This window comes from Lontra canadensis, unplaced genomic scaffold (genome assembly GCF_010015895.1).
Source record: "Lontra canadensis isolate GAN:19392208 unplaced genomic scaffold, GSC_riverotter_1.0 scaffold69, whole genome shotgun sequence".
Classification (NCBI taxonomy): domain Eukaryota; kingdom Metazoa; phylum Chordata; class Mammalia; order Carnivora; family Mustelidae; genus Lontra; species Lontra canadensis.
Window position 1 is genome coordinate 1,838,177 of NW_022631063.1, and position 19,710 is coordinate 1,857,886.

The 19,710-nt window shown below is 39.7% G+C and overlaps 1 protein-coding gene across 3 annotated transcripts in view; it reads right to left on the reverse strand.

The window, feature by feature from the left end:
• Positions 1-2,439: 2,439 nt before the first annotated feature.
• FIGN (fidgetin, microtubule severing factor) overlaps positions 2,440-19,710 on the reverse strand; it is a 125,658-nt gene continuing 108,387 nt past the window's right edge. For 2 of the 3 annotated variants that reach the window (XM_032880313.1, XM_032880314.1), the window contains one exon: positions 2,440-5,563. In XM_032880313.1, the coding sequence (XP_032736204.1) occupies positions 3,306-5,563 (2,258 nt within the window). In that variant the 3' untranslated portion in view covers positions 2,440-3,305. Of the gene's footprint in view, positions 5,564-11,341; positions 11,460-19,710 lie in introns of those variants that run through there. The other variant, XM_032880312.1, reaches the window with a different exon arrangement.

A 19,710-nucleotide genomic window follows, 5' to 3' on the forward strand; every position in this document is an offset into this window, starting at 1 on the left:
CCATATTGTCACTAATGTTCTAAATATTTTGGTGAGAAGCATGCCAGGAGTGTAGGGTATTTCCATTTGTGTCACACAAAGGTCATTACGAACTACCTCTTGAATTTCTATTGATCCTTCCACTGAAGTGGTTTCCTTCACTTCCTTTTTGTTCCCGTTGGAAATGTTATTTCAGTGGTGAAGAAGAGAATTAGGGGCTGTTAAGTGGACTGGCTCAAATCCCCCGGCCAGACGGCAAGGGATTTGGACTGGCTCATTACCTTACCTTCATTAGCAGCCTTCTCCAAATTCTTAGCAGTCAAAAAGAGGCCAAGAGGACGAAGCCTGCTCACGCAGTTGTCCTATCACCGATTGTACACATTCACTTCTCAAGATGTGGCACCCCACCCCCACCCCAAGCTCCAGAAGGGACGGTCAGAAAAGAGCTCATTATTAGGCGAGTCCATAGAAGAACTCATAATGCTGCCATGCAGAATCAAAGAATCATAGGAGAGCACTCTACTCAAAGGTCAGGCTTATCTCCCCCAACAGATCTTCATTTCTTCAGCATGCCCAATTTCCTAAGAGATCAAATCCAAGAATTCATGAGGCTAAATGAAATTCACACAAGACTTCAGCTTCTGCCTAAATATATGGATTTTTTGACCACTCCTATCTCAAAGTAATTTTGAAGTCACTTAAAGCTAAAAGCCAATACGGATGACTTTTAATTTATTTTCAGTTTTATAAATGAGTGTAAAACACAATAGTGCAGTCATATTTGGCATTAACTCATACTAGACACAAAAATGTGGGTCAATATTGGATTTTCCAAAGTTGTCTAAATAAGACTGGGTTTGTCAAAACTTGCCAGTTGCTTTCAAGTGAACACAGCATGTTGGCGGAAATGAAATGTAATGTCTAAAAGACAGAAAATAGGTCAGCACTGTGCAAAAGTAAACTTGTCAGTGAGATCAATATGAACCTACAAGTTAATGAGGATATTAGAATTTTCTTACAATAAGAGATGTGCAGGGTAGAGCCAGAACACAATTATAGCATTTGTTCACTTGTGAATAGCAGAGGACATATTTAAATATCATTTTTTGTATCCTTAATGAAAGGCACTGCTTTTTAATATGGAATATTTATATGTAAGCACAGTTTTAATTGCTAGAATATCACAGTAAATTAAATTTTGGTTCATTTGCTCAGTTTTTTTGCAACATGTAAAATACGAAAAAAGGGGAGTAATGATTGAGCATCATAAAATTTCAGAAATATGATGACGTCCTTCATTAGCTTTCTCTATGTTAAGTGTTCAGAGAATTTGACATTGTGAATGAAATCAGTCAAAATTTTTGAAGAAAAAAAAACAATAACAGAAAGAGCTTTCTTGGGGCTTCTCATTGCATTTATTTAAGTTTTTAAAAAATGTACACCACTTTTTGAATACATAAAATGCCAGTGCTTTGCAACAGTTTTGTTACTGCATCTCTCAACTAAAAAAAAGGAAGGAAAAAAAAAAAACAGGAAAAATACATTCAAAAAGCCAGGCTGTTCTGCTTATGCACGGGCAGTGGCTCTGGAAAGCTACAGCCTACACTGTCTGTTCAGAGGCATTGCCGAACGTCAGTTAGCTATCAATGAAAAGTTGCACATAAAGCATTAAAGGATACAAAGAACAACTTGGGAAGGAGGAGCAGGAGAAGAATGGAAAATTAAGAAAAATACTACATATTCTAGGGGTGGGGGTGGACTCAGGCAGAAGCAAGCATGAAGACTGATGTTTTTGGAAACTAGATTTATGGGAAAAGGGAGAAAACAAAGTAACGTGCTTGACAAGGTAGAGTTGTGTGTGTGTGCGCATGTGTGCGCACATGTGTGTCCACTTCCAATTTTCTGTTTTACTCTCCAAGAGAAATATAACAAAACTGAGGTAGAAATGAATGTGGGAGCACTATAGCCCAGAAGATTTCAAAATGAGAAGCAAAATTGCACTGAGAAGAGAGGAGTCAAAAAGGAGAGGGGATGTAGATGTTCTTTGTGGATATAGAGAAGTTGGTTGGTTGGGTTTTGTATTTGTTTGTTTTTGCTTGCTATCTTCTGCATTCTATCAAACAGCACGGCAAGCCTATAAGCTAGATTAGTGAATAGAAGGACACCATTCCCAGCAGTTTGAAGAGAGAACTCGCAAACTACCACCACCACCAATGCAGTAAAAGGCAGTCCTAGTTTTTAGGTACTGTGACTTTCAGGGTCCTAAGCAGGTCTTGTGGCCGAGTGTTCTAGACACTAACATGAACTGAATAAGTAGCTTTCCATTAACCAGTGTACCTTTTAAGAACATTTTCACTTCATTATCAAGGAGCAATGTACGAAGAACTCTTGCAGTTTTTGACATAAAGAATTATTCTGCTCTGGTTAATTCCCCATAATTAGTAAAAGAATCTTTTAAAAAAAAAAAATCCTTCCATTTCTACTTTAAATTGTAAATATTCAGTTGTATCACACGTCAGTATTTTTCCGGATACATTCAAAGTAATTTTCCTTGCTATTTTCCAATTGTTGAGGTAAACATACATTTTTAATATAAAGTAACATTGAAGCCTATCCCATTACTCTCAGCAGTACATAGTGCTTTCAACACATTCCTTTGAGGTACTGTACAAATCACAATCGCTTTCCTGAGTTTTTGCAGACAAGAACATTAAAAGAAATGAACCGCAGAAATTAAGGTCCAGATTACCGTTACCCTGTTTTACCTGTTCTTAGCTTAATACTGCAGAACAGACAGGATTGAGGAATACTGTTGCTCTTAAAATGGCAAAAATCTGGTTTTCTGTCGTCACACAACCGTTCATCTCTTTAGTCCAATAATGTTTGAAGTTAAAGCTCTTTATATTAGCACATGCCACCAATGTAATTGTGAGGCAAACAAAAAATAAAGCACCACTCCAGGCACTTGACAGCAACTAAATCTCGAGAACAGCAGAATGGAATCAACACACGAGGTTCATGTCCTTCTGAAATCAACACACTTGCACCTTGCTCCTTGGTGAGTGTTGTCTAGCTTGAACTGAACTGAGCGTCAACAGATGCTTTCTGTCCTCTGGGGCTCTCAAATCAGAAGCTCTCATTTGATGCGTTTTTTTTTTTTTTTTTTTCCTCCAAATCTACCCTGACTCTAAAGATGCAACTCAATCGTCATCTTCCCCAGTACCCTTTGCGATTTAAACACTACTGGAAAGGGGCTCTAGACCCTATGTAGCAGGTTTTATGCGTGTGTGCCAACATTCATTACATTTTTTTTTTTAAAGAAGTTATCACTGACTGCAACCAAACATTTTGTTCCATTCAACATACATATCAAGCTCTTTTTGAGATATGCTAGGCTGAATCTTGCAGAAAGCATTTTCAAAGTCTTGATATGTAACGGGCCTCAACTGGCTGGGCATGATGGCTGAAAGGTCTGTGGCTGGCATGGCATGGAGGGGGCCCACCGCTGCTTCCTGACACAAATGAGCCACGTCTAGTCCAGAAAAGCCTTCTGTGCGCTGGACGAGCAGTGCAAACTCCTTGTCATTGAGACAGTAATTGTGCTGTGAGAGCAGTTGTACTATTATCTGGTGCCTCGCTGTGCTGTCAGGAAGTGGGATTAAAAGTCGTTTCATGAAGTACCTCCGAAGAGATTCATCTATTTCTTCTGGTTTACTGGTGGCACAAATTACTACGATTTGGTCCTCAGCTGAAGTTAGTACAGTGTCCAGCTGCATCAGAAATTCCGTTCTCATCCGATTGACTGGACTGTGTTCCTCGCTCACTTGAGAAGAGAGAAGCATGTCAATGTCACTGACAAAAATCACCGAGGGCTGGCGACACCTGGCCACGAGAAAAGAGGCGTGGATAATTTTTTCTGCTTCTCCTAACCACTTGGCAACGAGTCCAGAACCGGCGATTTTGAAAAACGTGGCCCCCAGCTGACTAGCTATGCATCGGCCCAATAATGTTTTGCCTGTTCCCCGAGGTCCAAATAAAAGGATGCTCCGAGGTGAGGCCGTGAGTCCACTGAACGCATCTGACCTCAACACCGGCCATAAAACTTCCTCTTTAATGACAGCCTTTACCAGGTCGAGACCAGCAATGTCGTTCCAGTCCACCGGGGGTCCTTGGGTGATAATCTCATTGGTTACCAGGTCAATGAGGTGGGTGTCCGTATTCTTCAGTTGCTCGTCCACAGAGTGGTTGGATGAGGTAGCTGCACGGAGTCCAGGGCCTTGCATTGGGTGAGAGAGGAGCTGCCTGTGCTCGTCCCCATGCTCACTCATTACCGGCGACGTGTACTTCCCAAAGGATTCACTGGATCTTGATCCCAATGAATTTTTAGCAGTACTGTAGGAAGGAGGGGTCAGAGCCCTACTGGACTGGCTGCTGAATTTCCTTTGCTGTTCAGAGGACATTAGCTGCTTCGTTGGCTTAAATGCCAAGGACGATGTTTCAGCACTTCTGTCAAAGCCATTCCCCCGATTTGAGTTTGAAATGCTGTTGTCGGGCATTCTGTACATAGGACTCTGCGTGGATCTCTGTTGGCCATAGCTGTAATTTCCGTAACTGGAGTCCATATCTCCTTGCCCTGCCATATAGAAAGCTTTCCTTTTGAGGGAACTTGCCGAACTGTTTGTCAGAGCCGAGGCTGCAATGGGTGTCAGACCATGACCCTGGTAGGTGTAGCCAGGAACAGTCGTGGGGGGCAGCGGGGTAGGAGCGGGGATTCCTGAAGGCAGGTACGCTGAAGGGGGAGGAGGAGGCGCGCCGCCGGGGCTGTACCCGGATCCCACAGCAGTCTGCGGAGGATAGCTAGCAGAGGGATAGCTGTAACTGGGGAGGTTAGAAGTCCCATTGTAGCCCGGGACCAGGGCTGGTGGCGGCGGCGGCGGCGGCGGTGGCTGGAGGAGCCCGGAGCTATGCAAAGGAGAAGGGTGAGGGGAGGGAAGTGCAGGCGCCGGCTGGCTACTGTAAGTAGAATGCAAATACGATCCGTTGTATCCCGGGGCATATTCCTGAGAGGGGAGCCCTGCGTGGAGGCTGGGGACGGTGTGGCTCCCACAGGTACTGCTCGAATAACTCGGCTCGGTCAGGTTGCTGGCCACCCCGGGGGAGCTCCCTATGCTCGCAGAGACGTCGGCTGGAGGGAGGGCTGAACTGACTCCGGCTTTGCTGGCCGCGATAACATCCGGAACACAGTTCATGGGATAAACAGCTTCGGAATTCAAGGAAGGCTGCCAGGGCTCGCTTTCATTTTTCCGACCGTTCACGAGGCCGGAGGGGGCATCCGAGTAGTTGCTGAGGACGGGTCGGTCCACGGGGCCCTCCAAAATGCCAGAATACTTCTCTGCGTATTTCTTGAGCAGGTTGGATGCAGTCAGAGCAGAAATGTCGTCATTTGCCCAGGCGTACTGATAGGTGCGCTGCAGATGACCTCTGTAGGCTTCCACTTTGTGGGCAGGAGACCGAGTGGTTGAGGTGATGTCAAAGTGCTGTTCTGGCCACTGGGCATGCTCCGGCGTCCACTGCATCTTCAAGCCTGCAGGTTTGGGGGGGAGGGGAGGGGGGAGGAAAGTTAATTTACCGAGATACTCGTCAGATGTGCGAGAAAGCTTTTCCCTGCCTTCTTTGGTAACCTGTTACCTTCCATTAATGATGGAGCCGTTACAAGGCGTTCCCACAGTGAGAGCTATCCACTGGGACCTCTACGGTGTGTACACTTTAAAACGGACTGGATTTCAGTCCCGTATAAAAAGGAAACCGAATTTACACAAAAACCCTGCAGAAGACCTCATTCTTTGTTCATTTTTTTAAGTAATAAGCAAATTGATTTCCTTTAAGCTTAGCGAGTTACTCGCTGAGCAACACAGGTACACACACATACACACACATATATATATGTACACACACACTCCCGCCAAATTAGAATCCGATCACAGGTTCTTACAATGAAATATGCATATCTTTTAACTAGGAGGCACGTGATACTAGTAACAGGAGCAATATCGAGCCATCCTGTCTCTTCACATCAGAGTTTCTGTTTTATATTTTAACCAATATAAAAATGAGACACAGCTGACAGATCACATCTAGGACCCCTCTCTTATTTGGTACTGAACACCTAGTTAGCACAGTATAATGCTCCCTGCGCAGAACAATATGACACAGACATAGCAGGTCATTCCATAATCCAACTCTCATCTAAAGTGCTCCACGACAGTTTCAAATCTGCTTCGTGGAGTGCAGCAAAGCAATCTCCCAGGCAGCGCTCCATCGCTTTCATCGCACAAAGCCTACAACTCGGTATGAATTACAACTGGCTCCTTTCTGCCTCTCAGTTCTGTTGTTGAGTCTCTGAAAAAAAAAACAAGCATCACTTGTCTGTCGGTCTTCCAGCTGGCAATCTCCCTCCTTCCTCTATAATCCTTCCCTCTGCTTTACTAAGAGGAGTGAATACATATGCATATATATATATATATATATATATACACACACACACACATACATATATCTTTACGTATACCTATTATGTGTGTTTGTATCTATGTGTACATATATGGGACGAAGAGAAGAGGAAGGAAGAAAGGAAGGAAGGAGGGCAGACGGGCAGGCAGGGAGGGAGCAAACAGGTGAAAGGGAGTATAAGAGGAGAGAAGAGGGAGAAAATGTGGATTCTCTTTAGATTTCTGTGGGAAACAGTGTGTGGCATAAAGTCAAGGAGCACAGCTAGATAATGAGATGCTATGGGTGAGTCGATCACCTGCTAGATTATCAACCGAAGCAAGGTGACTTAAGTAGCAAACTGTAAAACCAGATTATTTTCTCAGTTAGAATCAGAGAATCATTTGAATTTTACAGTTTAAAGAGACTTTAGAAATTACCTTATTTCACAGATTAGGGAACCAGTGCCCAAGGGGATTTAGAACATCCCCTGGAGGACGCACGTACACTTTGTACACTTCATTACAGTAGAGCGTGGGAACCCTGTTTTGCCTCCCAGGGCTGGCTCACCTCATCCTAATCTCTGCTTCATCCGAACACTTCCGATTCCGGTAGGGCTATATCAAATAGGTCTCCTTCAACTCCTTTGTACTACCCAAAGTGAATTTTATAAACCGCCTTATGCCCTCTGGCAGAGATCCCTTGATAAGAAGGGGGCCTGGTCCGAATGAGGCGTCTGTGGCATCAGCTCCCTGCTGAATTACTGCCCTCTCTTTTGACAGCTCCTACACCCTTCCGCCTTCCTTCTCTAACCCCTTTAGCTCTTCATTCCCCGACTCTGGCTTCTGACATGGCCAGCTTTGACTTCCGGAGCTAAACTGAACACAGCCTAGAGTTTGGTAACAGAATGGCATGTTGATTCCCTCCTGACTCCCTCTTCCTTGTTTGCAAAACCACTGCACCAGACACTGGAAGTTAATTAGCAGGATGATGCTGTGCTAATTGTGTTAATTTACAAGGTTTTAGTCAAAGAGAATCATGCCAGGGCTGGCACTGCTGTCATGCTTCCGACTTAATGATTAAGAAATACTGAAAACAAGGTGGGAAGGATTGCAGTAATTACACAATAAATGAATAAAGCAACAGGATTCATTTGCAAATATATTTTACTGCAGTGGTACTCATTTGCATTTGGATTTTTAAAAAGGATCCATGTAGATATTCATTTGCAAATCACCATCTCAGTTAAATTAAGTCTGAATGCTGCACAGTATAACTTAATCAAGCTCTCTATTTTTTTTAATAAAAAAAGGAAAGACCTTACTTCACTTGGATATGCAACAGATTCTTTCTTCAATTTCCTTTTCCTTACTCCTCCCAAATCTTCATATGTTTCTCTTTTAAAACTCGATTTAAAAAAAAAAATAGTATCATCAATTGGAAAAAAAAAAATGTAAAATCCTGATGAAGTACAGCTTGCACCATTTCAGTCCAAGAAAATCTGGGGGTGAGTTCTAGGAGGAACTAAAGTGATATTCTTAATTGTTTCTGCTTTCTCAGTCATTCCTTTTGAAGGGGGAGGGGGAGGTGGGGAAGGAAAACACATCGCAGAATGGGTGAAATGACCGAAACCACACTTAAAGGGGAAAAGATGCAATTTTAATGAAGCAACATTTCAGGAATCATACTTTCATTAAATTCAACTGGAAATTATTAAGAGCAAATCACCAGGAACCAATCGCAAGTAATCAGTATCTAAATTCTTCTTGTGTCATGGGATTTACTTCAAGCCTTATAAAAAGGAAAGAATATTAATGTGACTCTAATGTAGAACTGTCTAAAAGACCTACAAATTCATTAGTCCTGTAAATTATTTCCAGGGAATTTCTATTAGAATTTTTTCTTTAAAAGATTATCAAATACAGAGTCGAGAAAATAAGAATGCTCATATGCTCCGAGTGGACGTTTGATGAGATTGAGACAGAAGAAACATGAATAAATGTCTTGAGAGGAGGCCTCCAAAAACATTTTGGGAGTCATAGGAAATGGAATTTACCACAAACACAACATGACACACATACACACTAAAAGGCATGGCTTCCTTTCGGTTAGCAGAGCTGAGCCATCCTTGGCATAATTAACACACATGACAAACATGATAAAAGCCCATTTAAAAAAATGAAACTGCTCTAGTGTAGAATAATTACTGGAAAAACAAACAAAAAAGGGCACCCTTCCCTCTTACTGGCTTAAAATCTTTTTCTCCTAAGTTAAGCATTTACAAAAGGTGTGCAAAAAGTGGTTTTAGTAAGGTATAATCACTGTAAAAGACAGGAATGTCAAGTTTACATTAAAAAGGTCGGTCATTTTCACTCTGTATGTCTGCGGAGTTTAACCCTAGCAAAACTAATACATTTCCTAAGATTTCTGTTTCAATCTGAAATGAAGCAACGATCCTATCAAAATTACTGACTTGGGACAATTACTGGATATACCGTTACCTTTGGATCCTCATGCTATTTTTGGATGTGCTTACCAAGATAACTGCAAGTTTATTTATTGATGCATACTAATAATCACCTTAGCGGGGCTGCCAAAGGCAAAAGTGAGCTTTGATTAAATAACCTTAAGGGAACAGAATTATTCACATCCCCTGGAACATGAGTACTTATCCTGTGTTTTGAAATCATTAATGTTTTACTCTAATGCATCAGTTAATCGTTAAGCATAAGCTAGTTCTTACTATCAGTAGGAGCTGAAGAAGCTAGGGTGCAGGAAATTGTCCTGGTCTTGGGAGCACAGAGAGCTTTCTCATCAGTCTCTTGAATTTTAATGCTAATCAGAAGGAGAACCAAACTTGTTGTTGTTGTTGTTCTGTTTATTGGTGGTGATATTTCTGGTGTGGAATGGAAGAAAAATGTAGAGCCAAATGTTCTTTGAACAAAAAATCATGCTCCATTTGACTGTACTGCTGTTCTAGACATGTCGGAAGCAGCATGGGCGTGTCACTTAACTTGGCACGCAAATAATAAGGTGGGTTTTAAAAGCAGCTTTTATATGGTTTCTCTCTGGAACATGCAGAGAGAAATCTCAGAAACAATACTGTTTTAGCACTATTAGAAACATGAATCCACAACAATAACTTCCACTGTTGTTTAGAAATAGCTTAAATAGGTCCAATAAAAATTCAGAAAACAGTGGAAAGTAAGAAAAATAGTTCTTAAAGATAATTGAAGAATTGTTCCAAAACATCAATTTTTATTTTTGAAAGGATCAGGAAATTCTTGATATAGCCAGCAAATTTCACAATGCAATGTGTTTGTTTTTAAAATATGTAATTTAATAGAAAATTGCTTTTAAGAGACATTAACATACATTTTTTTACCACAATGAGAGGGACTACGGTACAAAGCCTGAGCATTTGTTATTTCATTGCCATAGAATGAAGTTATGTAGATATAAATGAACAAGTCTGTATTTCCCATAAAACTGGACGGTTTGGATACCACTTTCCTTTCTTATCATTTCTGACCACTTTATAACTCAGGTTTAATTACTAACCAGTTGCGGCCTCATTGCTTTACTTGCTCCATTTTGTTCTTTAACTGTTTTGAAACGACACAACTGAGACATCCTTCGAAGTTCTGTCCTCGCTTCAAAACGATCGAGAAGCTGTTACCCAGAAAAATGAAGAATATAAAAACAACTTTCAGAATGGGAGGAAATCTGAAAGAAGAGAGTAAGCCTCTGGAATCTATTTTTAGCACACATTCCTGGAAATACTAATCTAAGGCCCTCACTACCCGACCCCCGCCCCTACCTAACACCCCGATGCTGCTGAGCAGTTCATTTGGTCTAAAAAAGCGGTTCCTTCTACAAGGTTCACACAGGGTAATTCTGGCTGCTAGGGACTCTGCCCTCATCTGCAGGTTTTCTCACACTTCTAAGGGCGGGACCTGAGGCAAACAGCTGCAGGCCTGGAAGGCTTGCCTGCTCTAGGATAGCTACACATGCTCACACAGGACTGCACGACGTCACTACACCTGTTACCTTCCCTTGGGCCATGGTACCTCTGAACTTTTCATCATGATTTATTTAAATATATTTTTTAAAAATCTAATAGCATCGGTACCCATGTTCTCTCTAGAAAGCAATCGCTCCTGGGGTAAATATAACAAAGTACAGTCGACCCCGGAACAACACAGCTTTGAACTACGTGGGTCCACTTATATGCAGATTTTGGGGGGTAAACACATGACGATACTGCCGATGTTATTTCCTCTTACGATTTTCTTCATGACATTGGCTTGTCTGTGTAGAGCTGCCTTTATCATAAGAATACAGTATAGGGGCGCCTGGGTGCCTCAGTGGGTTAAGCCTCTGCCTCCGGCTCAGGTTATGATCTCAAGAGTCATGGGATCGAGCCCCGCATCGGGCTCCCTGCTCAGCAGGGAGCCTGCTTCCCCCCCTCTCTCTCTACCTGCCTCTCTGCCTACTTGTGATCTCTGTCTGTCAAATAAATAAATAAAATCTTAAAAAAAAAAAAGAATACAGTATATAATACACATGACCTACAAAATGTGTGTTGATCGACTGTTTACGCCATTGATAAGGCTTGTGGCCAAGAGTAGGCTGTGACATTTTCAGGGAGTCGAAAGTTACACGCGGATTTTCATACACTGCGTTGCTCAAGGGTCGACTTGAATATATTCAATTGTTTACAGTCCCCTCAGCCTAACACTACAGATTCGTCATCTTTTAAGGAATGGCAGAACTAACACACAGAACACTAAAAATTTCAGGAAGAGAGTAGCAAATTCATTGGCTAAAAATACTGATGGTTGCAGCGAAATGCTTCGAGAGAGTACCTACAAACCTGCTGTAGTGAACCCTGGCCCAGCGCAGTCTCCCCTCACCATGATCCTTCCTGGGGGGCGGCGGGCGAATGAATCGTTGGAGCAGACCCAGTAGTACTCTCCTTCTGCAGCCTCACCCTCAGAAGCCACAGCAGTGTCTCGTTTTTCCCGCACTAACCCATTTGATCTGAAGTCTTCCTCGGCCCATGTCCTGATAATTCCCAGCCTGAAAATGTGAGGCCATATCTAAAAGTGCAGGGCAAGAGCACAGACATGACATGTTCCCTTTCACCTATTCCATCCAGTTCATCTTCAGAACACCCAATATGAGAAGCCCTTTACCAGCTAACTAGGAGCTAACTCATTTTATTTAGTCAGTGACTTGAGGGCCCTCCATATATACTGGGGTTCAGGGCTAAGAATTTAAGTCAAGGGAATCTGTTTATCAGTCAATGAAACTTTTTCAGCTTTCTGTCTTCTTTTGTAATTTCACATTCTAAATTCTCTTTGATTGTAGAGACTAAGGGAACTTTAAAGTGACCTAGTCCCCAATCCCGAAAGTCTCAGTCATAGTTTGGTACTTCACTTACTGCGGTGTCCTATGGCGTAGAGAGCTATTCTGCCTAACACAGTGTTTTATTTGGAGGCACTGTTAGCTCGGTGGGATAGAAAGGGACTGACGGAAACATAGAGAAGGTTGTAGAATTTTGTCTGAAGAGTGAATGTCCCAAGCTTGGGAATCAGACCACTGGCTCTGCTCATGCCGTTGCTTATTTGTTCTAACCTTGGGGAATTCACTTAAGCACATCGAACTCACTTTTCTCAGTCATAAAACATAGATCCTAATGGTATCATATATCGTACTGGATTCTTAATAAGATTACCTAAAGTGATGATATACATTGAAAATCTCTTCCAACTGTGAACTGCTATACAATTAGTTCTTATTCTTTAAAAAAAAAAAAGAAAAATACAAGAGCATCAAACACAAAACAAAACTGACTTGACAAAAAAAAAAGTAAGATCACTCCTAGAATTTATAAATCACTTTTTCTTTCACCTCAAGACATCTACTGAAAAGGAAATTTTCCAGTGGGAATGTTGGTTATAAGGAAGGTGTAAAAATTCTTTCATACTCAGCAAAATACAGAGCATGAGCTTACCAAAAGATGTCAGAAATTCAAATATTTTCGATTCCAGATGTTTTCACAGTATTTTATTTATTTTAAATGTTACTTGTTACTCAACATTGTAGAGACCACAAGTAAGAAATAAAGTACTTAGAGGTTTAAATCCAGTTAAGAATGATTTCAAAACTTGCAGTCTCGAAATAAGATATTCTAATTATATAGCAATACTGTCAAATGATTTTTCTCTTTAAATCACACTTTCACACCTCAAGACTCCAAATTATAATACATTTTGAAGCAAATTACTCCCTCCTCCCATTTCACCATATTTGCATAAAGTGATCCTTTTTAAGAACCACAAAGGCATTTCTGGCTAAATGGCCCTTAGTAAATATAGTTCTAATACCTCACCCTCTAATGTAGACAAATTGCCACCTCACTACCTGAGGGCAGCATAGCGTCTGCAACCAGCTTTTGTTGGCCAGCACAGGGTTTTAAAAATCAGTGACTTCATAAAAAGATTCTCTATTTCTGTATATCCTATTTTTCAAGACAAGCTGAATGCTCTTAGACGACCAGATCTCATTCTTGCCTGGCAACAACTGACTGAATCTGAAAGCCAACTGCCCACTTTGGACACAGCAGCCTTCTCTACTTTGTCACACCGTCCCCACTCCCTATTATAACATCCGGTATTTCGATGGTACTGATCAGTGACGTAAACAGTCAAATCTGTGACTACATTTAGAAGCTTCAAGCCAGCTTTTACACTTAAGTACATTTTTTGGAAACTAGCAAGTATAGTGCTCTAAAACTTGAACAAGTAGTATCTTTAGGGAAAAAAAATCCTAAATACTATTTTATATATATATATATGTGTGTGTGTATGTGTATATATACACATACACACACACGTATATATGCATTCCTGTCTTCTTAATCAGAACATAGGGAAAATGGTTGACATTTTCTTGTTGATTCAGCATCCTTAGTGTAGGATAATGAATAATGATTCCTTAAAAAGCTGGTTTCCCCATTGCTATTTCACTGTCTCCCCCTTTGCTCTGATTTGTCAGATACTTTTTCTAGCTGTTTTCCCTATTCCCTATGTCAATTCCCACCATTCCTAATATGCTCCTTTGAGTATGCCATGGGTACTGAAACCGCAAACCAAAGCTTCATTAAATTGTAAAGCTTCCCCTCTAGGTCAGTCAGGAGCTTTAGTACAACTTTTGAGAGACTGTTTAAGTTATTCCAACTTATGCTTTCTATATCTTAGAGAGGATGTTATCTGGGTAAGCAACTGATCTTGTTCTACATGTCATCATTTTGGGCCTAGTAAGAACCTGTGTTCAATATTATGGGCATCATGACTTAGACTAGAATGATATATAATCTGTCCTTCAGTTAAATTTGTGTGTGGCTTATGATCTGAGTCAGTTTCCCTAAAATACATTAGATTTTATTCACAGCAACAAAATACTCCTCAAAATGTGACTAAGTGTAAAGATGACTATTTTGCCAATATTTCATACTGAGGAAAACCTGTAGGCATTGGTCTGATAGGTCATAATGTGTAAGACATATGTAAGAGGATGGCTTCCATTTATAAGGATGAATGCTTGAGCACTTCTGCAAAGCAAATTACACTGATGACAGTAGTATCCCTTTTAGTCCACTGAGTTTATATTTAATATATGATCAGGATGGACAGCCTATCACTTAAAGCAACACAGGAATTCATAATCCTAATTCAAGTAAGTATTTTTTCCTACTGGGGGGGTCCTAAAATTTCCTAAACTTAAATCCAAAGTATTCAAATGAAAATACAATCACGCTCACATTAAATCAGTCTATTTTAAAATCACAATTCAGACTTTTTGTTTGTTTGGGGTTTTTTGGTAAGGGTTGGGTTTTATAAAAGTTTATGTGTACAAATTTTTAAATAATAACCTAAGTCAAGTAAACAAACAGTGTCCAAAAGTCTGTGTATATCCTGTGTATAACCACAGTTAAGTCCAAAGAACACAAGGCTACGCATATACATACAACAATTTAAAATATGCAAATGATCCACACTCTGAATCTTAATATTTAGTGTCAGGCGTCATCAGCTATTTCAAGGGAAAAAGTTTGAGGGTTACTAGGTAAGAGGACTGATTCTTCCATGTTAAGTTAGATATTTTGTTTATTCTACCTCTGTGAATGTGTTTAGATAATTTGTAATCAGCTTAAAGAGTGCATTGTAGGTAACCTTTAAAGTTGTTCCTTTATGGCCTTTCATTTCTCATGCTGTCTCTTCCCTTTTCCCATATATGTTTTCAGTCCATTACAGCCATCTACCCTTCCCCCCCCCGTTCTTTTTGTCATACAAAGATCATCAGGACATACCACACATGTCCATGGGGACTGCCCGGGCTAATGAATATGTATGTTCTGTGTCACAACAGAGCACTCCCCTTGTTCTGCGGTATCAACCCTCTTATGTGTGTAAATAACAGGTGAGCTGTGTAGCGTGCAGGGATAAACGGGGTTAACACAACCTGAAAGCCCCGAGCTACATTCAGAGCATCCGGCCTGTACGGTTGATCCACAAAGAGAAATCCACATGCCAAAAGTACCGTGCATTTTCTATGTCATTTTGAGTCTTTATTTTTAAAAAGGTCTCTGCCGAGGCAACATCACTTTAGTCCTGAAAGTCTGAGGTTATTCCAGTTGATTCTCAAGTTACTGTTGTGTCATATAAAATAAATTTGCATTTTCAGTTAACATAAACCGGGCACGGTACCAACCTTGAATTATGACATGGCTGGTTAATTTCCTTAGTCACAATCCTAAAATGTTATGTTAATCATTACGCACAGACGTAGCTATTTGTAAATAGTTATTTGCGCATGTGTATTCTATTTCAAGTATATACATGTAAAGTTCAATTTAGTTATATTTAAACTGAACTGTGTTCACTTTTTGCCCAACATGCCGTGCTGACATGGGTCAATAAACAAATTTCAGAATCTCCCAAGCTCCACGACCTTGTGTAAGATGAAATTTGCAGTCATCCTCTTTTTTGTGTTCCTCTAGAATCTTACTCTAAAAAGACAGTTTACATAAAAAAAAAAAAAAAGACCATTGAGGCTGCTTATTTAAGATTGAGGGTTCACTCATTTAATTAGGCAAAGGAGTAGAATATGATTTACATATTACACAACTCTTCAACCATTCTCCTTAAAAACTCTCCTTAAGGTGACTCTAAAGTGTGCAAAGCACAGACAAAATTTGTTAAGGTCATTTATGCATTTTTCTCTTTTTGGCAATTTGTACATTAATTTTTAATGCAGTAGCAAAATAGTGTCTTGGACTTTGATAAAAATATTCTATAGTCAGGGCTGGGTGACATAGTGCATTAATTCAGTGTCCTTCACTCCTGGGACCTGTGTATAATTTAGTCCAGCCTGAAGAAAATAACTTTGATCTGAAGGCAGTGGAAAAAGCTACATATGAAATGAGTTTAGGTAGGTTTAGGATTGTTTCTTTCATATGAGACAATGTATGAGGATAAGCTGCTTTCGAATACAATCAACACAGTCCAGGATTAGAAGTGAAGAGCTCTTACTAACAACACTAGTTCCCTTACCTCTTCCCCTCCCAGCTCCCCAACTTCGCCCTCCAGCCCCATCCTATGGTCTGGTGAAATAAACCTGAGCACCACATATAATTAGGATGCTCTGATTTCCAGATAAACAGAACGTTGTTAAAAGTGCAGTGTGAATGACAGTCCAGTCATTAGCGCTGTTGGCTCTTCCATTTGTAAAAACAAAGAATGTTGCATAATGAGACAGAAGCAGAAAAAGAGAGGAAGGATATCAGCGTCCTCAAAGAAAGTGGCACTTCCTGTCCTGGAACAACCTAACCTAAAAGAAACTGTTTCTTCAGAGAATATTCTATCTTGACCATGTTCCCTATGTCAATATTTAACAACATCATTTCATCTACTATTACAGTAGATGATGCCAATGTCAAAAAAAAAAAAAAAAGTTTAGGCTTTGGCTGAATTTATTTTATTTTATTTTATTTTGTGTCTTGGCTGAATTTAAAACAATGATTGGTCCAGTCCCATTAATCACATGAACTACATATCTGCTTTTTTTTTTTTACAATTCTACAATCAGTTCCAATCTGACTTTCTTCTGTTGTGAATAAATATGGCTTACTTGTCTCTAATACAGCAGTTAAGAATAAACATGCTCTCAGTACTGTCAATAGAGTTAAAAGCTGTAAGGGTGTTGCTTCTATATGGTATAAACAATACTATAGTTGTATACTTCTTACCTATCATGCATTATTTTATTTGCCTCCTTAGTTATGGAAATGCTAATAATTTGCTAATAATTTTTAAAGAAAAAGGAGTTAACAGTCACATTTAAATCAACAGAGAATGGAAAGAAACTTGTTTTTTAAATCAGCAGAGAATTGGAAAGAAACTTGTTTTTTTTCAATGTTTTAAGTTTTTATTTAAATTCTAGTTAATTAACATATAGTGTAATGTTAGTTTCAGGAGTAGAATTTAGTGATTCATCACTTAACATGTAACACTCAGCGCTCATTATGACGAAGGAAACTGATTTTTAAATTTGCTAGTTTTAGTTGCTTATGTTGAAAGAGTAAATATGTCGACTATTCCTGCTCCCTCTTCAAGTTGTGTGCATCCTTTTTACACGAGGTCCCTAAACAACAGGAAAACCTAACCCCTGGAGGTGATTAGGTTACACCTACACATCAGATCTAGGGGCCTGTGTTTCAGTGTTATGTCTGTAGTTACAGAAAGGACATAGAGAAAATAGGAGGAAAGTGAGAGAGAAAGAAAAGAGATCTTTAAAATTGCTCTTTTCCGGGGCGCATGGGTGGCTCAGTGGGTTAAGCCTCTGTCTTCGGCTCAGGTCATGATCTCAGGGTCCTGGGATGGAGCCCCGCATCAAGCTCTCTGCTTAGCAGGGAGCCTGCTTCCTCCTCCCCCTCTGCCTGCCTCTCTGCTTGTGATCTCTCTCTCTCTCTCTGTCAAATAAATAAAATAAGAAAATCTTAATAAAATAAAATTGCTTTTTTCCTGAAAATAATCTGCTTTACTATTAATAATCTCAGAATCCAAAGTTTATTCTAAATGATTTTACAAATGCGCACGTCATGTTTTTAAACACAAGTAAGCATATTTCAGGTTTTCTTTAGCTAGGTATTTATTATTTGTGGCTTGAACCAAGTCATATACCTCAAAAAGTTTCCAACTTATAAAACTTAAAGTTTTATTTATTATCCCAAACTGGGCTGCCAACACTCTTTGCCTTAACTAAGCGGTCATTTTCCAGGAGGCCTGGGTTCACATGTGTAGTATTCTTCAAAAAGGAAACACAATAGCAATTTTATTACATACTGATACATTTTCTCAGTTGAATACAAAAAATAAAATAATTTTAATTGAAATGTAGTTGACAACTATTGGGATTTTATCAAGATCAAAAGCTTTTGCACAGCAAAGGAAACAGTTCACAAAACCAAAAGACAACTGACAGAATGGGAGAAGATATTTGCAAACGACATATCAGATAAAGGGCTAGTGTCCAAAATCTATAAAGAACTTAGCAAACTCAACACCCAAAGAACAAATAATCCAATCAAGAAATGGGCAGAAGACATGAACAGACATTTCTGCAAAGAAGACATCCAGATGGCCAACAGACACATGAAAAAGTGCTCCATATCACTCGGCATCAGGGAAATACAAATCAAAACCACAATGAGATACCACCTCACACCAGTCAGAATGGCTAAAATTAACAAGTCCGGAAATGACAGATGCTGGCGAGGATGCGGAGAAAGGGGAACCCTCCTACACTGTTGGTGGGAATGCAAGCTGGTGCAACCACTCTGGAAAACAGCATGGAGGTTCCTCAAAATGTTGAAAATAGAACTACCCTATGACCCAGCAATTGCACTGCTGGGTATTTACCCTAAAGATACAAACGTAGTGATCCGAAGGGGCACGTGCACCCGAATGTTTATAGCAGCAATGTCTACAATATCCAAACTATGGAAAGAACCTAGATGTCCATCAACAGACGAATGGATAAAGAAGATGTGGTATATATATATACAATGGAATACTATGCAGCCATCAAAAGAAATGAAATCTTGCCATTTGCGACAATGTGGATGGAACTAGAGGGTATCATGCTTAGCGAAATAAGTCAATCAGAGAAAGACAACTATCATATGATCTCCCTGATATGAGGGAGAGGAGATGCAACATGGGGGGTTAATGTGGTAGGAGAAGAGTAAATGAAACAAGTTGGGATTGGGAGGGAGACAAACCATAAGTGACTCTTAATCTCACAAAACAAACTGAGGGTTGCTGGGCAGAGGGGGGTTGGGAGGGGGGGGTTATGGACATTGGGTAGGGTATGTGCTATGGTGAGTGCTGTTAAGTTTGTAAACGTGGAGATTCACAGACCTGTACCCCTGGGGGAAAAATATATATATATATATATATGTTTATAAAAAAATAATAATAATAAAAAATAAATTAAAAACAAAAAAAAGAAATGTAGTTGACACATTTAATAGAATCATTTTTGATAAAATGTTAAAAAATCATTGAAAAGCAAATAATTAAAATATGTAATAACTGGGTTACATAGGAAAGCACCCCCAATAGTCAGTTTAGAAGTTTTTTTTGGTGTTTTCTATAGAATGGTTTTTTTTTTAGAACAGTTTTTTTTTTCCTTTTGAACACAATAGAGAATTCATAAAAGTAATGATGAATCATAAGTCTAAGAAGATTCCTTTCTCATTGAAATGACATACCTGCAACTGGTCTCCTTTTAAGTAACTCTTTTTGAAAGCATCCGTATGCCTACAAGAGCATTCATTTATATTTGACTTTCGTCTTAACGGCCATTACCTGATCACTTAGCTAACTTGTGAAGTTTTTCAGGTGAGGATGTTTTACTGTGCCCTCCTTTTTTTTTAAATGCTTCTACATCCAGCCATTGTTTTCATATTTTACTCTAGAAATTATTTTATCCTGTTCAGTGTCAAATGATATTATACTTTAAAAAAGAATCTATTCAGAGAATATAGCGTAAAATAATGCCTTGCCTCCCTGGCCATAGCTCCCAGAAGCATTAAAATGTTACTGGAGTACCCGAATGACAGCAATGACAGCTTAATCACTTAAAGGCTTTTTACATTAACAATTTTTTTTCTTT